General features: G+C 31.4%; 4 protein-coding genes across 5 annotated transcripts in view; 2 read left to right on the forward strand and 2 right to left on the reverse strand.

Moving 5' to 3' along the window:
- Positions 1-1,029: 1,029 nt before the first annotated feature.
- On the reverse strand, positions 1,030-1,624 carry LOC116772527 (bladder cancer-associated protein). Its single transcript, XM_032664744.2, has one exon. It carries the CDS (start codon positions 1,405-1,407, stop codon positions 1,168-1,170), a length of 240 nt encoding a protein of 79 aa, XP_032520635.1. The 5' UTR covers positions 1,408-1,624; the 3' UTR covers positions 1,030-1,167.
- A 1,476-nt stretch (positions 1,625-3,100) lies between these two features.
- LOC116772449 (sodium-dependent neutral amino acid transporter B(0)AT3) lies at positions 3,101-20,123 on the forward strand. The gene is made up of 6 exons (XM_032664646.2): positions 3,101-4,184; positions 11,951-12,622; positions 13,404-13,765; positions 16,159-16,422; positions 17,027-19,324; positions 19,907-20,123. Exons 1-5 carry the CDS (start codon positions 3,495-3,497, stop codon positions 17,211-17,213), a joined length of 2,175 nt encoding a protein of 724 aa, XP_032520537.2. The 5' UTR covers positions 3,101-3,494; the 3' UTR covers positions 17,214-19,324; positions 19,907-20,123.
- A 57-nt stretch (positions 20,124-20,180) lies between these two features.
- Positions 20,181-23,353, reverse strand: LOC116772446 (sperm-associated antigen 7). Its single transcript, XM_032664644.2, has 3 exons — positions 23,080-23,353; positions 22,899-23,009; positions 20,181-22,797 (listed from the first exon to the last, which is right to left on the reverse strand). The coding sequence occupies exon 3, from the start codon at positions 22,462-22,464 to the stop codon at positions 21,772-21,774; it is 693 nt and encodes a 230-aa protein (XP_032520535.1). The 5' UTR covers positions 22,465-22,797; positions 22,899-23,009; positions 23,080-23,353; the 3' UTR covers positions 20,181-21,771.
- A 342-nt stretch (positions 23,354-23,695) lies between these two features.
- The window catches only part of LOC116772391 (lysophosphatidylcholine acyltransferase), a 30,422-nt gene continuing 27,200 nt past the window's right edge, over positions 23,696-26,917 (forward strand). Inside the window, exon 1 of one of the 2 annotated variants that reach the window (XM_061522320.1) lies at positions 23,696-24,070. In XM_061522320.1, coding sequence (XP_061378304.1) covers positions 23,942-24,070 — 129 coding nt within the window. In that variant the 5' untranslated portion in view covers positions 23,696-23,941. The remainder of the gene's footprint in view (positions 24,071-26,917) is intronic. The other variant, XM_061522321.1, reaches the window with a different exon arrangement.

Consider the following 26,917-nt stretch of genomic DNA (forward strand, 5'->3'; position numbering starts at 1 on the left):
ATTTTTATCATCAAGCTCCCGAGCGACATAATCACTCTTGTCTTGTCTTCACACAGTTTAGATAATAAAAAGTCCTTTTTAGTCCGAAATAAACTCTCAGCATCATACAAATTAAGCTTTCCAAGAAATCCGTTCTTTTATTTACAAGTTAGGATCGCTTACACATGTACACTGTATTAAGTCATGAATTACCTATATGTTATTTGTCATTGGCCACAAAGTTTTGAGCTGTGATCAAGACAAGATCATTGTGAATAAATGAAAATTTTGACAACTTTTGACTTTTGTTACCATGAATATGCTCCCGCATCACACAGCATGAATAAAATAAACTACAAAATTACTTTTGAGGTGAAAGACGTCAAACATAACACTAAGGCATTAGTATTCTAATAAGCCTTGATTCTATGTTATTATCAACAACAGTCCAAAATGAACCTGTTTTCTTCCGTAATAGAGTTTTATTGTTTTATAATGTCAAAATAAACACAGTCTTTTGATTTCCGTTACGTAGATTTGACACTGTGTGAAATTAAATCTTTTAAAAACCTACAAAATTATTTAAGAAGACGTCAGAAATAGTTTTAAATATTTTTATAGGCTTCATGATCTTCATGAGCTTACTTTGTAAATAACTCTATTAATATAATTTTTCTACAGTGAAATGTTTAGCGAATTTTGTTTACATGTAAGACGGTCGGAATATAGTTTGTCTAGAGTTAATATACACATATCCTAGTTTACATTGGATTACGGCATAGCGTCCTTTTACAACCTCATTATTATCATCTATGTGTTATCACAAAGTTCTTATCATATTTTTATTAAAACCATCTACTTATTATATAATTTGCTGTTATAACTAATTAATTACAAGTTAACAGAAATGAAAATGAACATTATGTTGTATATTTGAATTTTTATTCACATATCAATAACTTTATTTGTTAACAGTTACTATACATATCGGATCACATATTCAATAATAAACATAACAATCGGGATACATAAGTACATATCGGCACAGACTCGCTTCAACATCATTAATTACATTGTAAATAACTCATATCTATTTACAAAAATATACACAAGTCATTTTTGTTGGTGGCCACTCCACAGAGACAAATCACTTTGCACTTTGATCACACTGCGCTCCGAAAGACGATACTAGGTGTCGTATTTCTCACTTTCGCACTGACTTCCCCAAAATAAGCAATTTCCTATACCACTATAACATATTAGGATGACCGCTGCAAGAAAAACTACACTGCACACCGTACATGGCTTCCTTTCTAAGAAAAATCCGATCAGGTACAACACCATAAACATTACGTGCGTATTCACCAACGCCGGGTGCACAGGTTTTGGAATTAGCAGCACGGGAATCAGCCATTGCAAACAATACATCTCGTCAATGATTACGCCGATACGAAAACTATAGAATCAGAATTAATTATATGTAGGGCACGACTGATTACTGCAAATGACATGTTTTGAATGATATCATTGTTAATGAGCCATCCATTAAAATAATGTCAAGGAATCCATTAAATGCGGAATGTGGAACAGTTGACATTTGCAGTAAGTTATACAGTATAGGTGCTTAACTACAGATTTTGTTTTTGACAGGTGTCTATTGACAGTAGCCTCTAATAATTGTACCTACTTCTTGGAAGAATGCCATATAAAAAAACATAATGTAACACAACTCTTTTATCGACTAATTTTGGTATTATAACAATGTAGTTTTTAGTATTTCAATATAGATTATAAGAAATGTATTGTATGAAGCGGTTTTTCAGGATTATATAGTAAAGTCCAGTATTATTTTTACATGGTATACTCTTTGTGTTACTCATGTTTATATGTAATTGTTAATTATTAATTAATTGAAGATAAATTCCCTTACATGCGACCAGGTTTAAATTTTATTTTTAATTAAATATTTATATGATTCGTACAACATTATTACTGTATGTTTTTCTTATTTGAAATATTATTTTATAAAATAATGTATGGAAATATTTGTTTTGACTCATATGTAATATATATGTATAATTGGGGTTCATGGTGTATATACATTATTATAAACGAGCCAATCTTAGTTGCTTGGACTTATTACGTGTAATTAGCGTTTTCTTACGCATGAAACCAGAATTTATTTGAATCACCGTTCAATTTTTTATTAAAATAGTTTCCTATACTTTAACCAGTTTTTGATGACTGATGAAGAAGTTATAAATAAATCATAAATTTAATTTGAAAACAAATTATCAGAACTCTATATTTATACTCTAGTAGTTATGTTACCTAGGTTAACAACTAATTACTGTAAGTCTAATTTCGTCCAAAGGCTACAAAACAAATGGCGTCTGTATTTCACAAAGAGTGATTAATAAAATGATATGTTCAATCTTCTATATTTAATATTCTTAAATAAAACTATAAAGGTAAAAATTTAAATTATTAAAGAAATCGATGTTTAAGAATATTCATATGTTTTCAAGTAAATAAACACCAATTACTAGAATTATACCTACTTTTCTTATGAGAACCATAACTATATTATTTGTATGTTTAATGTTTTAAATGATAATAAATGATAATTCACTTTAATATTAGCTGATAGCATCTCAAACTTAGGTCACGGTTCATTGCAATTGAGAATCACTTCGCATTAACACGTTCTAGAATCAGTTGTTTGTGTAATTACAAACTAATTGTCAGGCCACCTCAGTAATCCTTATACCCATAATTACAGTCATGACCTAAAAATATAATAATGTGAGGGTGAATTATAGTAACACGAATAAAGCCCCAAAAACCGTATAGTAACAGTAATGTTTATATACCAATTAACCCAATTTTATAGTGCTATCAGATGTCCTATCTCAATTTATCCATTGACTATTAATGTATAACTACAAGTTATACATAAAACTATTGATTTGATATCAACAAATGTTTAGAAACATAGTTTTTTATATAACATAATTACATAAGCTTGTGAAAAATTCATTACACTATTGAATGAAACGAAAAATCCCTTCTATAATACGTGTGGTATGAGGATTAATGGTCAGGGGGTACAAAGAGGTTTTCATTGGCATCTTTCATTCTATAAACCTATTTCCACGACGCATGCGCGTTCAGAGTTCCCTCACCCCATTTTTGGATAGTTTCCCGCCAGTGCCCTTCCAGAATTGTGTCTGTGAAGGTCTCTCATAGCCAAAAAATTGTTAAAACACCAGATCATATCCGTCATACCATATCGATTAATATATTTTAAACATGACCCAAATTGTATTCAAATCAATGGTCGAATATTTTTTATCATATTTTATTGAATCGGTTTTAGCATTGTTTCTGATCTTTTCCGTCATGTGCCACGACGGCGAGGAGGATTCGTATTAATTCAATAAATAACATGACAATAGGATACGTATATTACAAGTAAGTTACATAGAATATACAACCGTTATAATCAATAGAAGATGGCGAACACGGCACATTTGATGAGGCGACAGAGCTCGCGAGATTTGTACGCCCAACGATCTTTGGATAGAATGGAGATGAAGGAACTGAGAGGTCGGCTGGTGACCATGGAAAATGGACATCCCATACACCGCACCCACGTCATATACGGCGCCACCAATCAAGCCTTTGAGGACACGAGCCCCAATAGAAGATCCTCTGAGACACCGACTAGCAAGGCCAGCTCCACAGAAGGTCCCACGGGCTTAAAGCCCGAAGGAGGCGAGTGCGAACGGGAATCTTGGGACAGCAAGTTGACGTTCTTACTTGCGACCGTCGGATATGCTGTGGGTCTTGGTAACGTTTGGAGATTCCCCTATTTAGCACAGAAAAATGGCGGTGGAGCGTTCTTAATCCCGTATTTTGTGATGTTAGCTATTGAGGGTATACCGATTTTTTATTTGGAGCTGGCCATCGGGCAAAGATTAAGGAAAGGCGCGATTGGTGTTTGGCACCAGGTCTCACCGTACTTGGGTGGGATTGGTATCAGCTCAGCTGTGGTATCTTTCAACGTAGCGTTGTACTATAATTCCATCATCGCCTGGTGTCTGTTCTACTTTGCGCAGAGCTTCCAAGCTGAGCTGCCTTGGTCGGAGTGCCCGAAGAAATACTTCAACAATGGATCCTACATCAGCGAACCAGAGTGTGCTGTAAGTATTTAATTATTTTTCAATATTGATCAAATAATTTATACTCATGGCAGCCGTATAGGATATTTCAATTAAATACGCCACTGTTAAATTTTTCATATTTCAACTTGTCTTATTGACTAGTAAATATGTTATATTTTTTATTAAATAACCAGATAACTACATTTCTAACTTACTATAAAAAGGGTTTCATATTATAAATGACAACTGTATTTCAGTCTGAAGCATAGAGCAGTAATTCTGTAAATATTTTTTATCACATCTCTTCATTATGATTACATAACTAATGTTGCATCGAAACATTTGTATTGATAAACTTGACGTGACCGTCGGGAGAATGTACTCCAAATACATCGTATAATATGTCTTTTTTATATATCTATATTATTATATTTTATGGCTTTAAACTAAAACAAAAAACTTTAGGAATCTAAACCAAAGTATACGACATAAATTTTAGCTCTAGAATGACCCCTACATCTTCCTCAGAATAAAAAATATAAAATATATGGACTTACAATCGTACAATAATCTTGTCCCATAAAGGTTTCGTTCAGAAAACTAAAATGAACACATATTTAGTATTAAAAGATCAATATAAAAAATTCATTATTTAAAAAACCTATAGAGTAATTTAATAAAATATAAAAAGTTAACCTACGGTTGTAAAATATTTATATTTTTTAATTTCAATATGAAAACACTTGTAAAATATGTTTCTGAATTAGTGAACTCTTCTTAATGTATATTTACATTGCGGTTCTCTTTTTGGTGTAGGAGTAAAATCTGTCGATCGACAGAAGGGTAATAGACTCTACATTTGCATCTAGGTTAAAACTAGGGAAGCAAGTTTGTGGTTTAGAACCTAACAATATTTAAAGAGTCCCTCCAAGAAAAGTTGTACAGTTATTAAGATTTTTTTAAAATGAAATACGATATTTCAAGTGTCTGTTAGACGTTGTAATTACTATTTACTTCTTTATTAATTACTCAGCTAAGGCAACACCGTTTTAGCTATAAATGTGAAACTTGACGCAGGAACATTTAATTACCTTAGTCTTTTAACATAATTAAACTGACGTCTAAGTTACTTAAAGGTATATAAAACACTATCGACAACAGCGTTACTACTGACGTTATTTTATATGAGATTATATAAATTAAAAGTAAAATACGAAAAAAGACAACTCATTTTTAGAACTAAATAAGGAGATAACAGAGAAGAATTTTATGCAACGAATGAAAAGTTGTTAGGTATTAAGCTCTGTGTGCTAATAGATTAGACCATATATTGCTGCCGACGGATTTTGAAGCAAACAACTTTGTAACATGTATCGCAACGTGGACTTAGATAATAAAGTCTACTACTGAAGAATAGAGATATTACAAGAAGGAATAATAGACTAACTTATAATCTCTATTAGAAAATTCTTTCAAAATTAATAAAAAATAAGGTTTATTTTCTTTAAATTAAAAAAAAGTACCTTATTTTTTCATTAACTTTTATTCGAAGCTATATACAATATAATAATAGTTTTGTAAACGTAATTATAAAATGGACCACAGTCAGCTTATATCTCTTCTTACTCTCTAGATAAAGTCCTGCCAGACGGTTATTTATACCTTCAAATAGAAATACAGTTAAAATATAAAGCTGTAGAAGTCGAGGAGCATTCCTGGAGCATACCAGGAGCATTATATAGAATAATATTTTGATCCGTGTTGCTTTTATTATATATGAATGTTCATTTTAAAATCAAAATTGTTAAATAACATTGAAATTATAAAAAAAATAGACAGGTACATATCGAGACTCATCCGAGAGTATATTGAAATTAAGGATTATCCGATTTCAATAGAGAAGGAGGCTGGCATCTATCTAACTTCGGGACCCCGTCATTAAAAATATTAAATGCCATGTCCTTGACAAACCACAGGACTTTGCGACACCCTAAGCACATTCTGCTGGCATCCAGAGCGGTACGCCAGAAAATTAAGAAATTGTTGGCGGTAGATAATTAATAACAAAACCAACTGACAGACATTGACATCTCGTCTGCCCGTGATCACGGTTGCTGCACGATTGTTGTCCCGAAGCGTCGGGAGCATGAATTTTGAAGTAATAAAAAATTTTTGGTAATCCTTGTCGGATTAATAATTTAATTTAAATGAATACTCGCGAAAGTCTTTGATATCATTATATATAAAAAAAATATGTCTGAATGTACCAAATTAATACAAGGATTAATTTTCTCGATCATGGCAAACAGTTTGGGTCAGCAGATGTGAGGTAAGGCTTTTTAATTGAAATGCCCTAAAATAAAGGTACATTCAGTATTGCCATCAAAAAAAGTTGGCCACGTTAGCGAATTTTTCTGCTTAGAATTTTCTTTGAACCCGTATTAATGAAAAAAGTTTTTGTTAAAAGTACATAGTTAGGTACCTTGAATTTTGTGATTCGAAATTACTGATAGGATATTTCTATATATCCTCGCATAGTAATTCTGTGGTAGAATTTACTTTTTGAACATTATTTTGTAAAGTATTTCTAAGCTAAATATCTTTCAGGGTATATTTTTCAGTGGTCACATGTTAATGATTTTTATATTAGTTCCAATCGGTCTGCATTTATTGGAAGGTGTTGTTTATTGGAAGGAAACGGAGGAAAGGAAACTGATTTTGAAATGACAACACCGGATGCAATGAAATCTAATTGTAAGAAGATCGGGATTATTGTATACTAGCTGTTGCCCGCGGCTCCGGCTCCGCCCGCGTGTTGGTCGTTTTTCGCATAACCATATATATATATCAAACTTAAAATAATTACAAACAGAAAAGGGATGATAACAAATGATAGACAACTACAACCACCTAACAACAATGAACATACGAACCGCATGGTAGTCATTACACAACGGTGAATGTTAACACCGCGATCTAGGTTGCTGACGTATCAACGCCATCTATCGAGCACAATATGCAACACTTCAACCGCGCTCGCGCGCACTGCGTTATTTGTTATTTATGTTACCTCTCGTAAGTTTTAATATTAAGATTAACATATATTAGAACATATTTCTTTAGTAACTAATATATCTAATTAGCTATTAACTAACATATAATATATACCTTACTAATCATATTAAGTTGTAGTGTTTAAAAGTTTTGAAGCAGTGCTTGAAGTAAATTTTCAATTGATCGTAACTTCTTTTTCAATTAACCGATTTTGACGAAACAAAGTTTTGACAATGCTCCTAATTATATGTAATCCAACTGTGTAAACCGCGTTCAAATCCCTGGAGTAATTTTGAAGTTATAACGTACCAGACAGACAGACAAAAATTCCAAAAATTGCTTTTTGGTTTCTATGACCCTTCTTTAATTGCCTCCTATCAGTTTTTTGGAAAAATATTTAATGTACAGACATTCGATTTTTACTGTCTTATTATATGTATAGGTAAAATGTATTTTTTTTTTTAAACCAGAACATTTTCAAAAATATTTTTTATGTTGCGTTCGTGTGTAGGCTGCCTGTAGTAGAATTTTATATAGATTCCTATAACAACCGGCATACAGAGGAAACTGTGAAAAGAAGAACTTTATGATTTAAGATTAGTTTTATAAAACAATTTCTTGCTTTTGTTTATTCTCAGAATAAACCTGTTTAGGAGTAACTTTGCCTATACTTATAAACAAAGTTAACATGTTTATTCAATAGCTTATTTCAAGCCTAAACTCATTGGAAGAGAAGCTTTTGAAGAAAAAACAAAGCATTCGCGAACAGTCGCTGGAGTACACTTGAAAGATTAAATACTTATTCACACGATAAAAAGACTTTCATGTTAAAAATATGTTCACTCACTTGTTTTAGATTTTTATTCAAATAAGCTACGTACATACAACAATTGGATTAAATAATACTAAATAGCGTAAACCATTCGTGTTCTTGATAAAAACAATACGTAATCCCCGAGGATGTTTGCGCGCCGGCCTCCAGACCAGACATATTTACGTATTAGCAAAATTTAAAGAGCGTATTCATGATGGAGCTTACGGATCCTTGGGAAACCAACATCCCCAAAGACCATACCATCAAGGTCAACAAATATAACGAGCTCACTAACGAACTCGCTCGAAATAGGCTCATCGTGGATTTGGATTCAGTATTGATCTATTAATGACTGAGCTCGGCTTTGTTTTACACAGTACAAGTATATTGTATATTTAATACATGTAAAATTATCCCATACTCTATATTAAAAAAATAGTTTTTTTTTTATTTCTAAATCTTTGAAATATTTAGGCAATGTTTAAAACAATCACATGATATCAGAATTATTCCATGCAATTCTTTCACTTTTAAATTAAACAACGAAATGTAATGAATTTTGTATAAATTATAGTTTTTATGAAAATGAAATATTAATATTAACTAAATAAATTTTAATTATTTCTATGCAATGAATATATTATTTAAAGTGTCTTGAACAGCAATACATTATAGTGGGAGAGTCAGTTTTAATATGTTATTGAGGCAATCTTCTTCTTCCTGGCAATTTATCCTAGCATTAGCCAGGGTCTGCCTTCCTGTTTCAACCATGTGAGTGGCGAGGAGTGGTTTTAAGGGAGCGACTGCCGTCTGACCTGCAAAACCCCGTTTTACGGGTAAAACCAGGATAGGAAAAGATAGAGAAGGGCGGAAAGAGGTTAGAAAGGGGAATGGGGGGAGGTACAGGACACCACCTTCATGGACTAAGGATAAAGGTATGAAAGTGGTGGCTCGAGTATCCGGGGTCGCGTACCCGTATGCCCAAGGCTAAATATCGGAAAAATACTTAGTAGGACACCCTCTGGATGTTATTGAGGCAATATTATTCAGAAACTATTTTCTGACTTTAATTGAACAGTATGAAATATATATCGGATTTATTATAAATTCATTGTTTTAAAGACAGGAAGCCAGCCTCGCTGACGTCACTAATGTCACTTGTTTCAGTACGTTCCCGATATTTGAAAATGAAACTTCAATTCTTCTAAATGTTCTTGTATTTCTCGAAGGTTCTTCATAATCACATTCTTTATGATCCGCACTCGCTGAACTCTGCAGTCCGCTGTCGTGCGTCCAGACGTCATATTTATTCCAGAATTTAAACATAGTTCTATTCTCTTTGATTTCGTTTTACTTTTAACAATAGTAACGACGACCAATAAGTTGTTATAGTAATTGATGCCAGTTATTTTCATGTTACATCCGTCATTGAACCTGCTTGCGCCGATGTATATATTATAGCTGTTGGTTATCAGTCTAGTTCCTCTTTATCCCTTGATACAGTAATATTTATAACTTAACATGTATTAACTCTATAGGATATGTTCTGTACTATGTTGTCGCCGATTTCGCTAGAATGGAATTTAATTAGTTTTAAATGTTTTACTAATTGATTATTACTCATTATTTATATAAAATTTTTATCGTAAAACTAAATACGGAGATTTTACAGTTGGTCGTTCTGAAATGTAACGTGATAGTATCGTTATTTAAAGATTTATTTATCAATGAGATTAGCAATTTATTACAAAATGTTAAAAAAATAAATATTCGTAAAGGAATCTTATATTTTATGTTTGCTTTGTGTAAATGAAATTGGGTCCTAAAACAACAAGATTATAAACAAGACGTTATTGGTGGTTTATCTTTTATTTACTATATTATTTTCGTTTACAGCAATGTTATTGTATTTAGATGTCTGAAATGTTTAAAATAAATGGTACCCGATGTACCTAATACTTGAAAATAGAATAGGAAACTTTTAAAATATAACAGAAAACCTTTTTGGTCCTGTAGTCGGGAATAAAAAAGAGGCAGAGACATAAAAAGGTTCTTGCAAGTTATCTGTATTTCTTTATACGTTATAGGCGCCACGTTTCAACAATGAACATGTGATTTTACTCTGAATAGTTCCAATACAACACAAAACTTTAGCCCCAAAACCTTTGTCGTATCTTATAAAGATTACGTAATGTACTGAGAGCCGATAATTCTTATGACTTTTACGTCTTTGTTGTCATATAAAATTGAAATACATTTATAAAAATTAAGAGTTTTGTTTAGATTCCTTATAATTTAGATTATGTTCTAGAATATTTTATGGCCTAAAATATTATTTGAAAAAAATCATCTCTTTTATTCTTACTTTTTAAAGGTTGGTTTAATTTTGGCGTTCGAAAGCAAATCGTTGCAGTGATGACCTTTCCCCTATAACCTTAAAGCTGTGTCGTATTGACGTAGGCGTTGCGTAGGCAGCTACGAGTTAGCAGCTACCGAGTCGTAGCTGGTTTACGTAAATATAAAATAAATGAAATTATAACTTGCTTATTACCTACTTTGTCTTAATTTTAATGTAAGAGAAATATATTTATAATAAATTTAAAAAATTTGTTTGTTATATTGACAAAAATCGATTTAGAAAGAATTTTTTTTTTCTCTGAATACGTAACAAAAAAGATACTGCTGTTTCAGAAAATATTTAAAATTATTATCTATCCCCACAAATACGGTGTTTAGATAGAGCAAAGCGTATTTGACAAAAAGAATTTCCATATATTAATACAGAAATAGAATGAATATAAACACAATGTTACAGTCGAAGCGAATAAAACAGTGGAACTTAAACGGAACGTATTCAATTCGCATCTGAAAGGATATTATAGGATATAGAATGAAAAGACCAATGCGCTTTGAATAAAACAATATTATATATATCGGATTTAATACAAATTCATTATTTTAAAGAGAGGACGCCAGCCTCGCTGACGTCACTAATGTCACTTGTTTCAGTACGTTCCCGATATTTTAAAATGAAACTTCAATTCTTGTAAATGTTCTTGTATTTCTCGAAGGTTCTTCATAATCACATTCTTTATGCTCCGCACTCGCTGAACTCTGCAGTCCGCTGTCGTGCATCCAGACGTCATATTTATACCAGAATTCAAACATAGTTCTATTCTCTTTGATTTCGTTTTACTTTTAACAATAGTAACGACGACCAATAAGTTGTTATAATAATTGATGACAGCCTTAAGTTATTTTCATGTTGCATCCGTCATTGAAGCTGCTCGCGCCGATATATATAATATTATTGTGAAATAAGAATTGTTTTGCATTTTTTCTGGAATAATAAGTTACCCGACCTCGAATCATAATAAGATACTTTATATAATCAGTAGTTGTTATTTAAGATTTTCTATTCGTCAGACATTTGAACAAAGTGCTTTAACCTTGATGTGGGTTCACTTAAAACATGGTCTGAAACCGTTCTTTACATTAATCAGTAGAACTTTTTTAAAATAGACGTTTCTGGTGTACCGTGAAAAACATTTACAATAGTGGGTGTTGCTAGTGGCGCCATCCGTGTCATTTAGTTAGTAAATTATAATATACTATAATCCTTACAATTATTTTTATGATTAATTATAATTAATTATAACACTGAACCATTGTAATTTTGTAATGGCAACATTAAAGTATCACCTTGTATTTATAGTTTTCAACAAAATTTGTAAGACTGAAACTGTACCTCGAACATGAGTCAATAAAGTTTATTTCAATAAATATTGTAAATATATACCTTTTACGACTCATACATAGATTTAATCAATAAAGTCTCTATAAAGCACGAAGAACTAAATAAACAAAGTCGTAGCTTATTTAAATCGGTAGTTTATTTTATTAATTATTTTGCTTACATTAATGTATCTCGTTTCAGGTAAGCAGTCCCACTCAATATTTCTGGTACCGAACCACTCTCCAGATATCGGAAGACATCAATCATCCCGAAACATTTAATTACAAGATCGCGCTCGCTCTCATCATCGCCTGGATCTTAGTCTACATGTGTATGATCAAAGGCATAGCGTCTTCTGGGAAAGTTGTCTACGTCACAGCCACCTTCCCATATATAGTTCTGGTTATATTTTTCTTCAGAGGGATAACTTTGAAAGGAATGGGAGATGGGCTCGTTCATCTCTTTACGCCAAAATGGCATAAAATCCTAGATCCAGTTGTCTGGTTGGAAGCGGGCACCCAAATTTTCTTCTCCTTGGGCCTCGCTTTCGGAGGCCTTATCGCATTCAGCTCATACAACCCGGTGGACAATAACTGCTACAGAGATGCGATCATGGTCTCAATGACGAACTGTCTAACGTCCATGTTCGCTGGCATTGTTGTTTTCTCTATCATCGGTTTTAAAGCAACTATGGTTTATGAGAAATGTTTGGCCATACGAAATGAGACCCTCCTTGAAGTGTTTGGTCCTGAGTATACTAGAATGTCGTTTCCCGAAGCCGGTCAAAAATTGGCCGTCATGCTGAACGATACCGTAACCAATTTTATTATGCCACATCTACCGGAATGCGATCTCCAGAAAGAGCTGGACAACGTAAGTATAATTCCGTAGAAATTAATATAACAACATTATTCTCAGTGAAATGTACGGAAAATTTCTTCTCACTATTTTCATTTTCATTATCAGAAGGTTATATTTCAATTGTATCATTTATATCGCTTACCTTATAAATTTGCATATATAGCTATAATATTTATATCAAAATTCTAAACATTCATACCTTAATTGCGGCGCGCTTACGTACTGGTTTCCAGACATTCCGCAATTCATTACTTCACCCTCAATTAAAGCGGATTTGGTTAAATTATGATAACATAATCTAATTAATGGAAAACATTGTACATGAAACAATTTTAATATATCAGAATATTTAACTTTTAAGTACACTATGTGACTCTTTTGTTGTATGTTAGGTGCGTATGTAGTGTATCCACAATCCAGACCTATTAAGGTAGTTATTTTAAGACCACTTACCGTTTTCCTATAAAATATCTATCTTACTTTGTCTTTGTAATATATACACATGTTTAATTAATATCAATATTCAAACAAGCCATCCGCAGCTGTGATTTAAAAAACTATATAATTTACGCTTCGGTTTCTAGTTTGTCTTAATTCTAGTTTTCATGTCTATGTAATCTGTTTGTTTTTTTATTTCCATGTTTTCGAAAACTTCTCATTCGGATATTGTATAAAAAAAATCGAATAGTTTTTTTTTTTAATATTTATTAAAAATAAGTAATTTGGTTCGATAGTTAAGCATTATATTTTCTTATTTTAAATGTGGCTCTATTTAAAATTTGTTATATTCCAGACTGCATCGGGCACTGGTCTAGCCTTCATAATATTTACGGAGGCCATCAACCAGTTCCCTGGTGCTCAGTTCTGGTCCGTGCTGTTCTTCTTGATGCTGTTCACTCTCGGCATCGACTCGCAGTTCGGGACGCTGGAAGGCGTGGTTACCAGTATTGTTGATATGAAACTGTTTCCAAATCTTCGCAAGGAGTACCTCACTGGAGGTCTATGTCTGATCTGCTGTTTATTGTCTATGGGTTTCGCTCATGGCTCTGGGAGCTATATATTCCTGCTCTTTGACATGTACAGTGGAAACTTCCCGTTACTGATCATCGCTTTCTGTGAATGTATTGGGATAGCATACGTCTATGGCGTGAAGAGGTTAGTACGTGTTTAATTTTATATCTGGCAACACTTAATAAATTTAAAGTTTATGGATTTTTTTTTATATACGATTTGGCACATGCTAGTAGTTTTAATATTACACAAATATAGTTGTACACATAATATACTAAGCTATTGATTCTCAATTGAGAGAAATACTTTTTCCTAAAGATGACGTACAAGCTTCTTAAAGTAGAGTATAATCTTAAACATTAAAACTATATTCAAAATAAAAATAATAAATACATGCTTTATTTATTAAAAATTATTCCCAAAGGTTTCAAAGAATATAAGTTAGTTCAACATAATTATTTGGATCCTTCTCTTGAATAAATTAATAATTTTGTCAGGAATTAAATATTTTTGACAGTAGACAGCTCTACGTTCTATGTTCATTATATGTTGTATCTGTTGAATATAAAAGTTTGGAAAGGTTTTTTCTTATTGGGGCGTTATAAATTGTTGTAAAAAATATATTTTTATTCTTAAATCGATGATGGAGATAACAAAATATTTACGGACCAAAAAATAAATTGATCAGAAAACACTCATTTTAATAAGATTTTGATTTGAAGGCCAGACTTTGAATTTTTTAAGTGATATGAAATTCAAATTATTAAAGATTAATTTCGTATGCATAGAAATTTGAACTATAATAATATAACTGTTATAAATTATAATAACCAAATTGTTGGATAAAATTTATTGATAAATTTAAAAAAAAATGAAATATTGATATAGATTTGAGTAGTTTTGTTATTGTTTTCGTTTTAAATTTCGAATAAAGCCTTTGTTGTGCGAATGTTAAATGGTTTCAACTCTATAACGTTTGTTTCTGTCTACGGCATCTGATCGCTTTAAAACGAGGTTTTATTGCTCAGCTTAGCCTAAGCCACGGATCGTTGACACGTTTTCATTCACAAATGTTCGCACTTTATATTGTAGTTTATGGAATAAGATTCAGGAAAAGCCTCGTATATGGTGTGAAGATACTAATTTGTAGCCAAACTTATATTGAAAAGCCTTACGACAAGTTCTTCTTTTGAAACAGATAGTAACGAATTTTTCGTTCATATAATTTGATGCTATCACGTGCGATATATGGATATATATATACATATATATATCAACCTGTCCGTGATGATAAAAAGTCTCGTTTAAAATCCAAATCCCACTTTAGATGTCTCCATGAATGGGTTTATTCGTTTTGTTTCGCATGACTCAATTAATTTTATGAGTGCTTTTAAAAGGGTCGAGTAATTAAAGCAGACGTGAAAAAGCAAATTAGAAATATTATATGACACAAGTTGATACATAATGAATAAAATTAAAATTACACGGTTGGGAGGTGGTGGTGGCCTGGAGGTTAAAGGACCGCCTCTCGTGCATGAGGGCGCGGGTTCGAAACCTGACAAGTACCAATGTCATTTTTCCTAGTCATAATATGTACTTTCTAAGAGTATTTAGACACCACTGATAGACGGTGAAGGAAAACATCGTGAGGAAACCTGGACTTATAATTTCAAATTATAAGTTTGAAATCGCCAGTTCGCCTTGAGCAAGCATGGTGATTAATGCTCTAACCTTCTTCATCTGAGAAGAGGGCTTTGCTCAGCAGTGAACTCCGATAGGCTGATGATGATGATGATGAATAGTCAGAGACTTAAAAAACGTTTTCAGATAATTTACATTTATTTAAAATGAACTGTCAAAAGTCCAATACGATTATTCCATATTTAAATTGTCAATGTATTACAATTAACCTGCAATATGTTGTTTTTAAGTTACCTTCCCATAAGGTTAGAAAGATATTGCAAAGTAGTGATGCGTATTAAAATATTATCACTTTCGTAAAGACTTTCTTGACAAAACATCTCGATATTCAAACAAAATATTCAAGACTAAAACGTTAGTTATTTTTTCACATTTAATACATTTATTATACGTTAGTATATAAAGCAGAAGATTAAACATACCTTAAAGAGTCTAGTTATATGATTCTAAATCATATACATAGTTCCAACTAGACAATTTCGTATATGCTAAAAACGCCGTCCTCCTTTTCGTCTTGATCGTAGGTGGGTGATAAGGATTCAGTACGAAATAAAATATATTAAAGAATTTTCAAATTATGAATTTACCATTGCGAAGTAAATGAAATGTCACTTGACAATGATAACTGTTTAATTGAAATGGTGTTTATGTCTTACTTTCAGTAACCAAAACATTCAAACATGTATCTACGTGTGTACAATTTAGATGGACGTCTTTTGTTACTTCTCGCATTAATATATTAACCTTAATTTATAATAATACTATACCTAAACATACGTGTATGAGTTTTCATTATGTTTCTTTGTGACATAGTATACGTGTGAGAAATGTTTTAGATTCGCGGATGACATAGAGCTGATGACGGGTCAACGTCCCGGGATATATTGGTTGATCTGCTGGAAGTATCTCTCGCCTCTGGCGATGCTGTCCATACTGATATCCTCGTTCGCGGAGCTGATCATGGAAGGTTCGAGCTACGAAGCTTGGATCAGCTCCGAAGGCGATACTGTGAAGAAGCCCTGGCCTCTGTGGGCTGTTTTGTTGGTGTTGGTGATGGTGCTCGCTTCGGTACTTTGGATACCAGGACTGGCGATTTGCAGGTGAGATATTGTCGAACATTAATTACTATACACGATAATTAATTATATTTCATCGCGTGTCATGAGCACGAATATGTTTAGTTCGATAGGTACTATTAAGAAATTTTACATTTCATAAACATATCATACTCTATACTCTTTATCGATATTCAAAAAAACGTATCACCAAATGTAGAATAAAAATGACCGTAATTATATTTTTTTGGTTTTATATCCATCCATCCATAAAAAGGTTATTTATATTGATCAAGAAAATTATTATAACCTTACTGTGTTTTATAATTAAAGATGGAGTGCTTCATAAAACATCAGCTCTTTATTCATTCAGAAAAGAACAATTATTTTCCCAATCTCTTTGAGTGTTCCAGTGTTTCAAACCACAACCAGTACGGAGCTGATGCAATCACTACCTATAATATATTTATTCGACTCTTTACTACTAATTGTCAATAGTTTTGACCGTCGACTTTTCCAATTTTACACCTCTTAGGGTATATTCTCTTTCTATTCTGTCGTCTTTATTTGTCGTCTACTCCTTCTGTCAAGGGATAACTCGTGTTCAGGTGAATGATTGTTAGTTTATCCAAACTAATCCGTGTTCCAGATATTTGGGTATCCAGGTTATAGATGATGAGGAGCGCGCGTGGTTCCCGGCCGAGGAGTTACGTGATTTCCACGGCTTGGAGCCGAGGCCTGTCTCCGCGTTGGAGACGCTGCTGTTCTGTACACGACCGGACGGCAGTGAGAAGTGCTGTTGGCCGGGGTGCTGCGATACCGACGACGAGGAATAGAAGAGGTGATGAGTGAGTGAGAGAGAGATCTGAATAGAGAGAGACGGAAGATGGTTGACTTCGGTTTGATCAGGATTCGAGGTTTACAGTTTGCTCAACCCAGCATGAGGTTCCAGGTTCAGGTTCAATGGAAAGAAATTTGAATAAAAGTTAAGTACCCAATCATTTTTAATTAAAATTATGCTTGATGTGACATTTACGAATATAGTAACTACGACAATAAATGTACTCTCTACATTAATGAGCACAATCATATAAGTAAACAATGTTTCTCATGTTATAAGAACAAAGCGTTATGATAATAAAAAAAAAAACGCACAAGTTAATGTATTATTAGTTGACTTTATTGTTTGCATGAAATCATACAGCCAAGGTGTTGCTAGATTATATTTTTCATTTAGTAATTTAAAAAAAAAATGTTTATGCCACCGTAGTGAATATAAACAATCATAATTAAATAACGGCAACATATCTTATGACATATTCTTGTTCTCTAGTTACGTAATTAGCAACATATTTTTTTAGTTTTTGAATATTTTTAATATAGACTAATTAAAAACATAATCGATACTTTATCGGAAATGTTTGGGAAACATTTACATGCGTTTTATAAAGCTATTTAAGCGTTGTTACAGACAATAAAAGTCAGGTATTAGAATGGGTTTTAACACGTTTTTAAGATTTATGGTATTCAGCTAAACTGTGTTACAGCCACATTTATTTAATATAACATTTATTTTCAAAATGAATGTGATTAATTGTGTGTTAAATATAAAATATCTATTGACTAGCTCAGCGAATTATTGTGGTTCAAATTTTCTTTTAGTTTTCGATAAAAACATATTAATTAACCCATAGTTTAAGACAATAATAGGATTATATCATAACAATATACATAACCTTATACGTGTTAGTATTTCATACTCATTTATTACAATATATGCTCTGCTCGAGACAATAATTTTTGTAGTATTTAGGGAAATTTCGACTAGTCAAGTTTTATAAAGAATTTTTTCTTTATATTAAATATATTTATATATATATGATTATGTAGACTGCAATTTTGTTACCTATACAAAATATTTAATTGTTGTTATTTTTTAGAACAAAATAATATGTATAAGAAAAATTATATAACGTTAAGATAAACATAACACTTTCAATATTTATAAAATACATATCTATACAGATTTTTTTTTAATGTATTTTTTTATATTGTGTTATAAAAATATAATCCATTTCATGTTTTTTAGTACAGTAAAATTTGATCAACCGTAAATGTGAACTTAAATTTATGAAACTTTTTCAGGATCAATATTTTTTTCATATTTTATTAGGATTTTGGAATAATTAAATTGTTTGGAAAAAAAGTAGTTAATTGTAATTTAAATAGTAAGCTTATTCGAGCATTTAATATTTACAAGTATCTGCCATAATCTAGCGTCCTCTGATACTGCAATCAGATATTATAATACATACGTCTTAATATATTAAATCTAGACATGTTATACCTACTTCAGTCTGCGCACAGCTTTTAGGGTTATTTCAAGATGGCGTCAATTAAAATGTCATGTCATAAAAATATTATTTTTTGTAAATTAAGATTTAATGCGCGATTATTTCTTTAACGTTTAAACCTTTTGTTGTTTGCTGAAAATAATATTTGGAAAATATAGAACACAAGACATCGAATATTGTAAATCGCACAGATTTTTAATTAAGTATGCATATTATATTTACAAATACTTAAACAAACTTATTGTATTACCTAATTGTTGCATAGTTAGTTCATATAGAAAAAATAATAATTTATAGAAAATAAATATGCTTTTAAATCGATATTTTAGGTCTTACCTAATAAAAAAAAACTTTATTTACAGCATATTATTTTAATATACATACTTTGCATAATATAAGGAAACTTCAAAAGACAATAATGTTTTATTATATATAAAAAAGATATTTTGTCGTAGTAAAAACATGTTATAGTCTATGCTTAAACTCCAACATAGACAATAAGTATAATACTAATCTATTATAATACTGTTATTTGTGATTGTATCTATCTAACTCGTTGTTGTAAAAATTTGTCTATCTATTGCGTGTTGATGGTAAATAAACGTTCAAAGAAACATTTGGTTTTATTTAAAATAAAATTAATACCTAATTGAAATATTTGATACTTAAAAGAATTTTAAAAACCGATAACGACGAACTAGTGTGTGTGACGAACAAAATGGAAATATATTTTGAGAATGGATTAATTAATCATTTACAAAAAAATAGTCTGATTATCATAGTGTTATTAAACATGTATTATATTTATATATATATATATATATACATATATATATACATGTATATAATACATGTATATAATACATATATATATATCTAAATGTTTAGTTTGTGTATGCCTCAAAAACTTAAAATGTTCTGCACCGATTCAGTTGAAATTTTGACACGATATACAAACCGCTTCAAGGATTGTTTTTATCAATTTTTCACGATACTGACATACCCCTAAATGCGTCAACTGTCGGAAGCGCAGGGAACACTCACAATATTTCACCTTATATTTTGTGTTCCCCGTGCTTCGCAATCGCAACGCAGAATTTTCGTATTGCTGGAGTAGATTTGTTACTAGACCGACACCGAACTGAAAAATGAGATTAACAATAAATTTGTCGTAGGTAACGTCACCCGCACTGGAGTTCACTGACAGCACACAGCTAAGATAATATAAGAGAGACAATTTGATTTTTTCAATATTTGTTTACACAGCCATGTAATCGATAGACCATGGAAAAGACGACCTAAGTGAAAATCCCAAATTCTTCCGAAAGTCATTATTTCACGCGGACATATATATACAATATATGTATAATGACATACTGTCTAATAGATTTTTTTTTTTGGTATGTATAATGCTGTTAGCCCTGCGGCTTTTAATAAAAAAAAAACATGTATCAGTATTAATTATTTATTTAATTTGAACTTATCAGGTACAGAAGATAGGATACCTAATTCATTAAAAATTAATCATTGCAATTATTGCTAAAGGCAGTTTAAGATTACATTATATACTAGAAAGTAAAACAAAAAAAAAAAATTAATTACAAAGAGAAATATTCTAAATGAAACAGAAAAAGTATTTTCTTTCATAGCCTAACTAACGTTAACTATTTCAAAGTATTTCAATATTTTACAACCAGTTTGCTCTATTGACTTCAAAACAGACCGAGACGGTTCTTTTGTTTTTATTTATAGTGTATAAGAATAATGATTGAAATACTAGTAGCACTGTTTAGTTTAACAATGCCCACTTGTGGTTAGGTGACAAAGCTCGAGCCCAGCTATGTCTTGAAAACAGTTAACGGTGGTACTAAAAAGGATCTCCGAACGTGATGTATCATTTTAATGAGTAATCACTTTATTTTATACTTACAGTATCAATACATTGAGGTTTGTTCATAACTATCATATTGTTTGATTTAGTTCAGGAGTTATTCCAGTTTTTAAATGCCAATATACATACTTTTTTTCACCAAAAAGTTTTTATTGAATTAAAACTATTTTGCCACTTACTTCTTTGAGCTATACACAACATAGCGTCTCAAGAAAATTTAATGTTTATATAATATGTAGTACCCATAAGATTTATATCATAACACACATAAAAATAAATTAAATTTGTAATTTTATTTCCATAGGTTTTATACATAACACATGCATTACACCACAATAAGGTTACCATATACTTTTGTTGAAAATTTAAAAAAGATTCTTGAATATTTCAACTATAGTGTGACAGAGAATTTAAATCTTTCTACATTATATCTGTGAAAATTGACATATTTCCTTTGGAACATCTTTTAAGTACAGAATCAGATGTAATTACAATATTCTATTAAACAGAAAAAAAATTCCTAGTGCACTAGCACCATTGATAATATATTTTTAATGTCTTCATTCTAAGTTCAAAATCAGATACACAAAATGTTATCATTGTGTGATAACAGCTCTTACTTGACATGTTATCACTTAAGACAGCCATAACATACATGTGTATATATATAAGGAAGCAAGCAGACAGACCACTTAAGGGTAAGTGCTTATCACAAATAGAAAATGAGTCTTCATATGAGTGTTATTTCTGTGGGATGCCTTTGAAAGAGTTTAGCTAATATTGTAGCTCGAAGAATAAACCTCAAAAGTGAGATCGTCATACACTGGCATAAAAATAAGGACCGTGGTCTTTTCCCAATTTTCCACTCGAATGACATTTTCATACTATCTTTAAACAATGTGGCTTTGGTCTATACTCTTCTTCCGATCTCGATTGGTGGGATGGACATGTAAAATATGATTAATTTGTTTCACTTCACCTCAAACTGTTTAAACCGAAGTAATTTTTTATCAATGACATTGTTGTAAAATCTCAACAGGTACGACTAAATACTATCTGAGTCTACAATGATGTCTTTGTTGTTTTTGCAGACATTATAGTCGATCGTCATAACTGTGTAGTGTTGATAAGACTTAAGTGAATCATGAATCAAATACCTTCCGGCAATTTTTCCGTTTCAGCTTTCTTGACCTTCTTAGCTTTGATATCTGCCATAGTCTGTTCTATAGAGCGCAAATCCTTTTTGTTCTCGCTCGGTACCTCCCCGTAACTTTTATTCATGTTTGTTTTCTGAGCAGCGTTTATCGCCGCGTCTTCACCTATCAAATGTGCATATTTCTGTTTATAGAATGTACCGCTCAATTGTTCTTTGTCATGTTTCCGTTTCCTACTTCTTTCATTGTCTAATGCGGCTTCTTTTTCCATTTCGATGCGTCTCTGGGCCATTTCTATTGCTTTTTCCTCATCCCATATTCCGCCTGATCTACGTACCTCCAACTCATCTTCGGAGGGTCCTTTGTCCTTGAGGTATACTACACAGTATCTGTCGACACCTTCCTGGCCGAATGAGTATACTTGTGCACCGGCTGTTGTGGCCACATCTCTGATCACTGACCTGTACATCTGATCCATAGGATCAAACTGTAGATATGGTTTGTTACCATCTTTTATAAAATCACTAATTTTCTCTTCAATTCTCTTACAAAATTTACTTAAAATGCTCTTTTCCTCTTTCTGCTTCCGTTCCAAGGCCTCCTTATGCTTTTTCATAGCTTTCTTTTCTGCTTCACTGGTTGAAGGTGGTTTTTGCATGGAATTTAATATAGAGCCCAGTAGATCCATTATTATATTCGATTTTGACTACAGAATGAAGTATAAGCAAGTATTTCTGATACTTTTCTTTGCCAGTCTGATGATATTTTGAAACTATCAACAAAGTTATCTGTGTTTAAACCTTTTAATGATAAAACAGTTAATGCTGTATTGATCTGCTCACAGATTTCTGCACCAAATGATAGGCTGTGGCCGGCCAATTCTAATATATCTTCCAATGGAGGCTGAAGACAGGTTCCTTTGACTAATGGCAGTTCTTGAGAAAATTCAATACCTCTACAGCTCCCCAGTAAAACTTTGTGTTTTAAACAAAGATTTTCAAAAGCTTCTTCTATCACAGTCCTGCAAAATTTTATCATATATTGTGATAAATTTTTTTATTGATATATTATATTTATTTAATTGAATTTAGGTTTATTGTAAAATATATAACGTGTACATACCGTTGATGTTTAATCTCTTGAATATCTTTAGAAATAAGGTTATGTAAAGACGATAACAATTTGCTTTGCAATCCTCGGAACTCTTCGAGAGGCGACCCAGCTACCTGCGCCCTTAAACAATCACGCTTTGAATATAATGTATACAACTATATAATTTTATAACTTGAACAATATTATTTACTCTTTTATATTTCGGCACCGTTGAATAAATTTATTAATAGATATTGCGCAGTTTTGGCAGATTTTCAAACACGTTTTGGAAGTATTATAAAATTCCTCGTAAACCGAAAAGAAGTCAATAATTTGTTTTTGAATTGTCGTTTCCATTATAAATCTCAAACTTCATTTTTATACTCTTGCCCGGTAAAGGTGCTGCTTTGTTAGTTAAAAGATAACTTTTGAAATCAAGCCTAGCATATAGTTGTTAGTGTCAACGGTCTGAAAAAGAAAACAAATTATAAATCAACTGATCTGTGTCAGTTTATAGTCAGATAACTACAGATTAAAAAAACTAAGACTGTTCAAGAAAATAGGTAATAAATATAATATTGCAATTATTTAATGTTTAGAATTAGTTGTATTTTCTTAAATTTGAGTGTTAAACTTAATTAATGTTTATATTAATAAATACAATTCAGGATTCAATTTATTAAAATGCATTATTCATATCGTAATAATAAATAAATCAATGAAATTAGAAAAACAGTATGTATGATTTTAGGACTTTATTTCAATAAAGGGTAATATTAGTATAATAAAAGAATAGAGCTTCGCAATGGATTTGGACTTCTCTTTCAATTTCATTAAATGTCAGAGTGATAGTTTAGTGGCGGCTGTGGCGCTTTGGTCGGCAATCGTTTAAAGCATTCAGTTTTGATCTTTTCTCCTAGATGAGAGTACGTAGTACTCACTCGCGAATAATTCCGACTACAAATTCGTTTCGGATTTATTATTATTTGCGCGTTGTACAAGTATCACTACACATCGTTAATGCGTTAAATAAAATGAGTGTTTAACGTGTTCTTACACTATATTTGCATTTAATGACTGTGAAAATGAATGGTAAAATGCACAGCGAAACGGGCACTTTCTCATCCGATGGTATGAGAGCCGAAATATTAAATCCTTTCGTCCACAAGCTTGAACTGGACAATACATACGACAAGATAAGGGTAAGACATAACAATATTGTTAGTCAGTGACTCATTAAAAAATATAATAAAAATATACAGCCAAAGTCGATTGCGCAGACTCGGAAAAATTTTGCTACACAGTTACTGCATATTCGTATTATCTTATTATTTGCTATTATTTTAAAATAAATGGTATTGTGAATTATTCATATTATAAAATAATGTAACGATATAATTAGATTATTGAAAGAAAGTCCTAAGTATAATATTCAGTTTTTTCCAATCATACAGGCATAACATTGCAGGTATATATGGTTTATGCCAGGTTTATGATTTATAAGACTTTAGTAAATATATTGTTGATAAGTTATTGTAAAAAGTACGGAAGCGAAGCCTTTTTTGCTGGACATTTCCAGGTGCCGGTCATAAAAAAAAACAGCATCTAATAAAACGTTAGCACAAAGAATTTTTTAAATTTATATATATTGTACTATTTCTTCTATTTAGAATAAATTGTATTGAATTATTCGCTGCCTTTTTGCCCTTGAGTCTTTTCGAATCCTTTCAATCGTAAAGTAATACCATCTCGTATAACCTTCTAACGGCTTCATTGATTGCTGCATATAGAATAAATAAACAGATATAAATGTTTTACAAAATCTGTAACATTAAAATATCGATTTTATTGAAACACGTAAGTATTTTTGTGTTTTAAGACTATTTTGTTACACTTTTTTATAACGATATATTTAATACGAAAAAATCATAGAGATGCGATATTCTCTGTCAATCCGAGGTTTTTGTACCTGAACATACTTAGAACGAAAAATAAATTGCAGTAATTTTGTTATTAAATTCTACATTAAGTTAGAAAAGATTATAATTTGAAAATATGAAAAAAAAAAACAAGAAAAGAAATAAACTAAAATTTGGGAGTGAAATTTGAAAATTCTTATTTTAAATACATCGACATCGGCTGTATGTTAAACAACTGAATCATAAACTTATTATATTATGATGCTTCATGCTAGTATATATTTAAGGATTTAGTTCTTTCCCTCCGCTTGTCCTACATGACATTGCTTCTTGTTGAATTAAATGATTCTAGGTCAACATGAAGGTTATATTATAAATTTTTTTCGAGCGTTAAAATATAACACGTAACGGGCTTTAACTTTAGGTAGCGTTCAATTTTAGAGTTTTTTATTCACAACTCCGAGCTTCTACTTATAAATGCGAAAGTTAGTGGTGATGTATGGAAGTTTGTTGATTTTCAAGTAAAGTATACGAATGAGATTGCTATGAAAGTTTCCGATAATGGAGTAAATATTTCGTTTTATTACAAATTATTATCGTTCCTGCTGCTTTGAAATCAGTTTCGAATCTTGCTTGTGTTAATGAAATTTCGATTGGGTTATTGTTTAAAACATCTACATACAAATGTTCCTTTTAATTTATCTTTTCTTTCCGTGTAGTTTGCACGAACGCATCATAACAGTTGGATGTATAATAAAGTCACGTGACTCTGGTTAACAGGTCTATGATTATAACACATTCCTCTTTGAACACAATACCGACAATATTGTTAACGGAGTGTCAAACAAAAACTAGTCTTTCGTTGATTAATATCAGCTTGTACCCGTGAGTTCACGAGATTTGTCTCGTTTTAAAAACAAACCGACAGACACATTAAGTAACAAAGCCTTATATGAAACCTTTGAATTATGACCAACATTTTGAGATGAATACATGAATTAAATTTCTTTTCAATGGTTTGTATCCAATTTGTAGAAGATATATATCTGTAGAAGCTTCTGGAAAAGAAAGTATCTATACGTATTTCATATGAAGTTATATAACAGCACGTTACATATATGTTTATATATTCACTATAACATAGAATACTACAACTAGTTGGATAAGTTAATATAATTTTAAGAAAACGGCAATATACTGTCAATGTCAAACAAGAATAAAGTCGAAATAACAAAGGATTATACGTATAAATCCATGTACAATAGAAAAATCATACATTACAATATTATTTCGTATAACATAATAAAACAAACATAATCACGAAATGTTTTAAAAGAAAGTTATAAATCGTTTGATAAGCGTTGAACCTTGAGGGAAAGTCTTTCATATATTAACGTACACAAACATAGCTTGTATAGTTTATATATACTTGCGTAACGTTAGAGTGAGTGTATTGTGATAGAAACATCTAGAAGGCTGAATAGCGGTTTGGAAACTTAGAAACTCTACTTTAAAACCTACTAGAAACTAGAAAACCTACTTTGAAAATAAAAAAAAAACCACCATAAGCTTCCGTCTTCCTATTTTTTATTTCAAAATATTTATCATTTAATTGTTTGTAACGTATACTTTTAGGAAGGTCGTAATGTTTCAAGGTTTCAAAGATTGGCATGTCATGTGCCAAAGAATGCATTTTTTAAAATATATTTTAGTTTAGTTCTTCCGTCACCTGAAAATAGATGTACTTCCTCTATATCATAGTATTTTGAATGTCAATGGCTATGAAATATGTTTATTATTTCATTAAAATATGTGCTCTATGTAATCATATAGATACTAGAAGACACATCATCATCATCATCATCAGCCTATCGGAGCCCACTGCTAAGCAAAGGCCTCTTCTCACATGGAGAAGATTAGAGCATTAATCACCACGCTTGTTCAAGGCGGGTTGGCGATTACAATCTTATAATTTGAAATTATAAGACCAGGTTTCTACACGATGTTTAACTTCACCGTCAATCAGTGGTGTCTAAATACTCTTAGAAAGTACATATGACTCGGAAAAGATCACATTGGTACTTGCCATGTTTCGAACACGAGCCTTCACGTATGAGAGGCGGGCCTTTA

The sequence above is a fragment of the Danaus plexippus genome, chromosome 12 (genome assembly GCF_018135715.1).
Source record: "Danaus plexippus chromosome 12, MEX_DaPlex, whole genome shotgun sequence".
Lineage (NCBI taxonomy): Eukaryota > Metazoa > Arthropoda > Insecta > Lepidoptera > Nymphalidae > Danaus > Danaus plexippus.

Bases quoted from the DNA above. Each gene is read 5' to 3' on its own strand.
- LOC116772527 (XM_032664744.2), bottom strand. From the start codon at position 1,407: ATGTATTGTTTGCAATGGCTGATTCCCGTGCTGCTAATTCCAAAACCT.
- LOC116772449 (XM_032664646.2), top strand. From the start codon at position 3,495: ATGGCGAACACGGCACATTTGATGAGGCGACAGAGCTCGCGAGATTTG. The intron at 4,185-11,950 runs GTAAGTATTTAA...ATCTCGTTTCAG, and splicing joins TCAGCGAACCAGAGTGTGCT to GTAAGCAGTCCCACTCAATA. The intron at 16,423-17,026 runs GTGAGATATTGT...TCCGTGTTCCAG, and splicing joins CCAGGACTGGCGATTTGCAG to ATATTTGGGTATCCAGGTTA.
- LOC116772446 (XM_032664644.2), bottom strand. From the start codon at position 22,464: ATGGATCTACTGGGCTCTATATTAAATTCCATGCAAAAACCACCTTCA.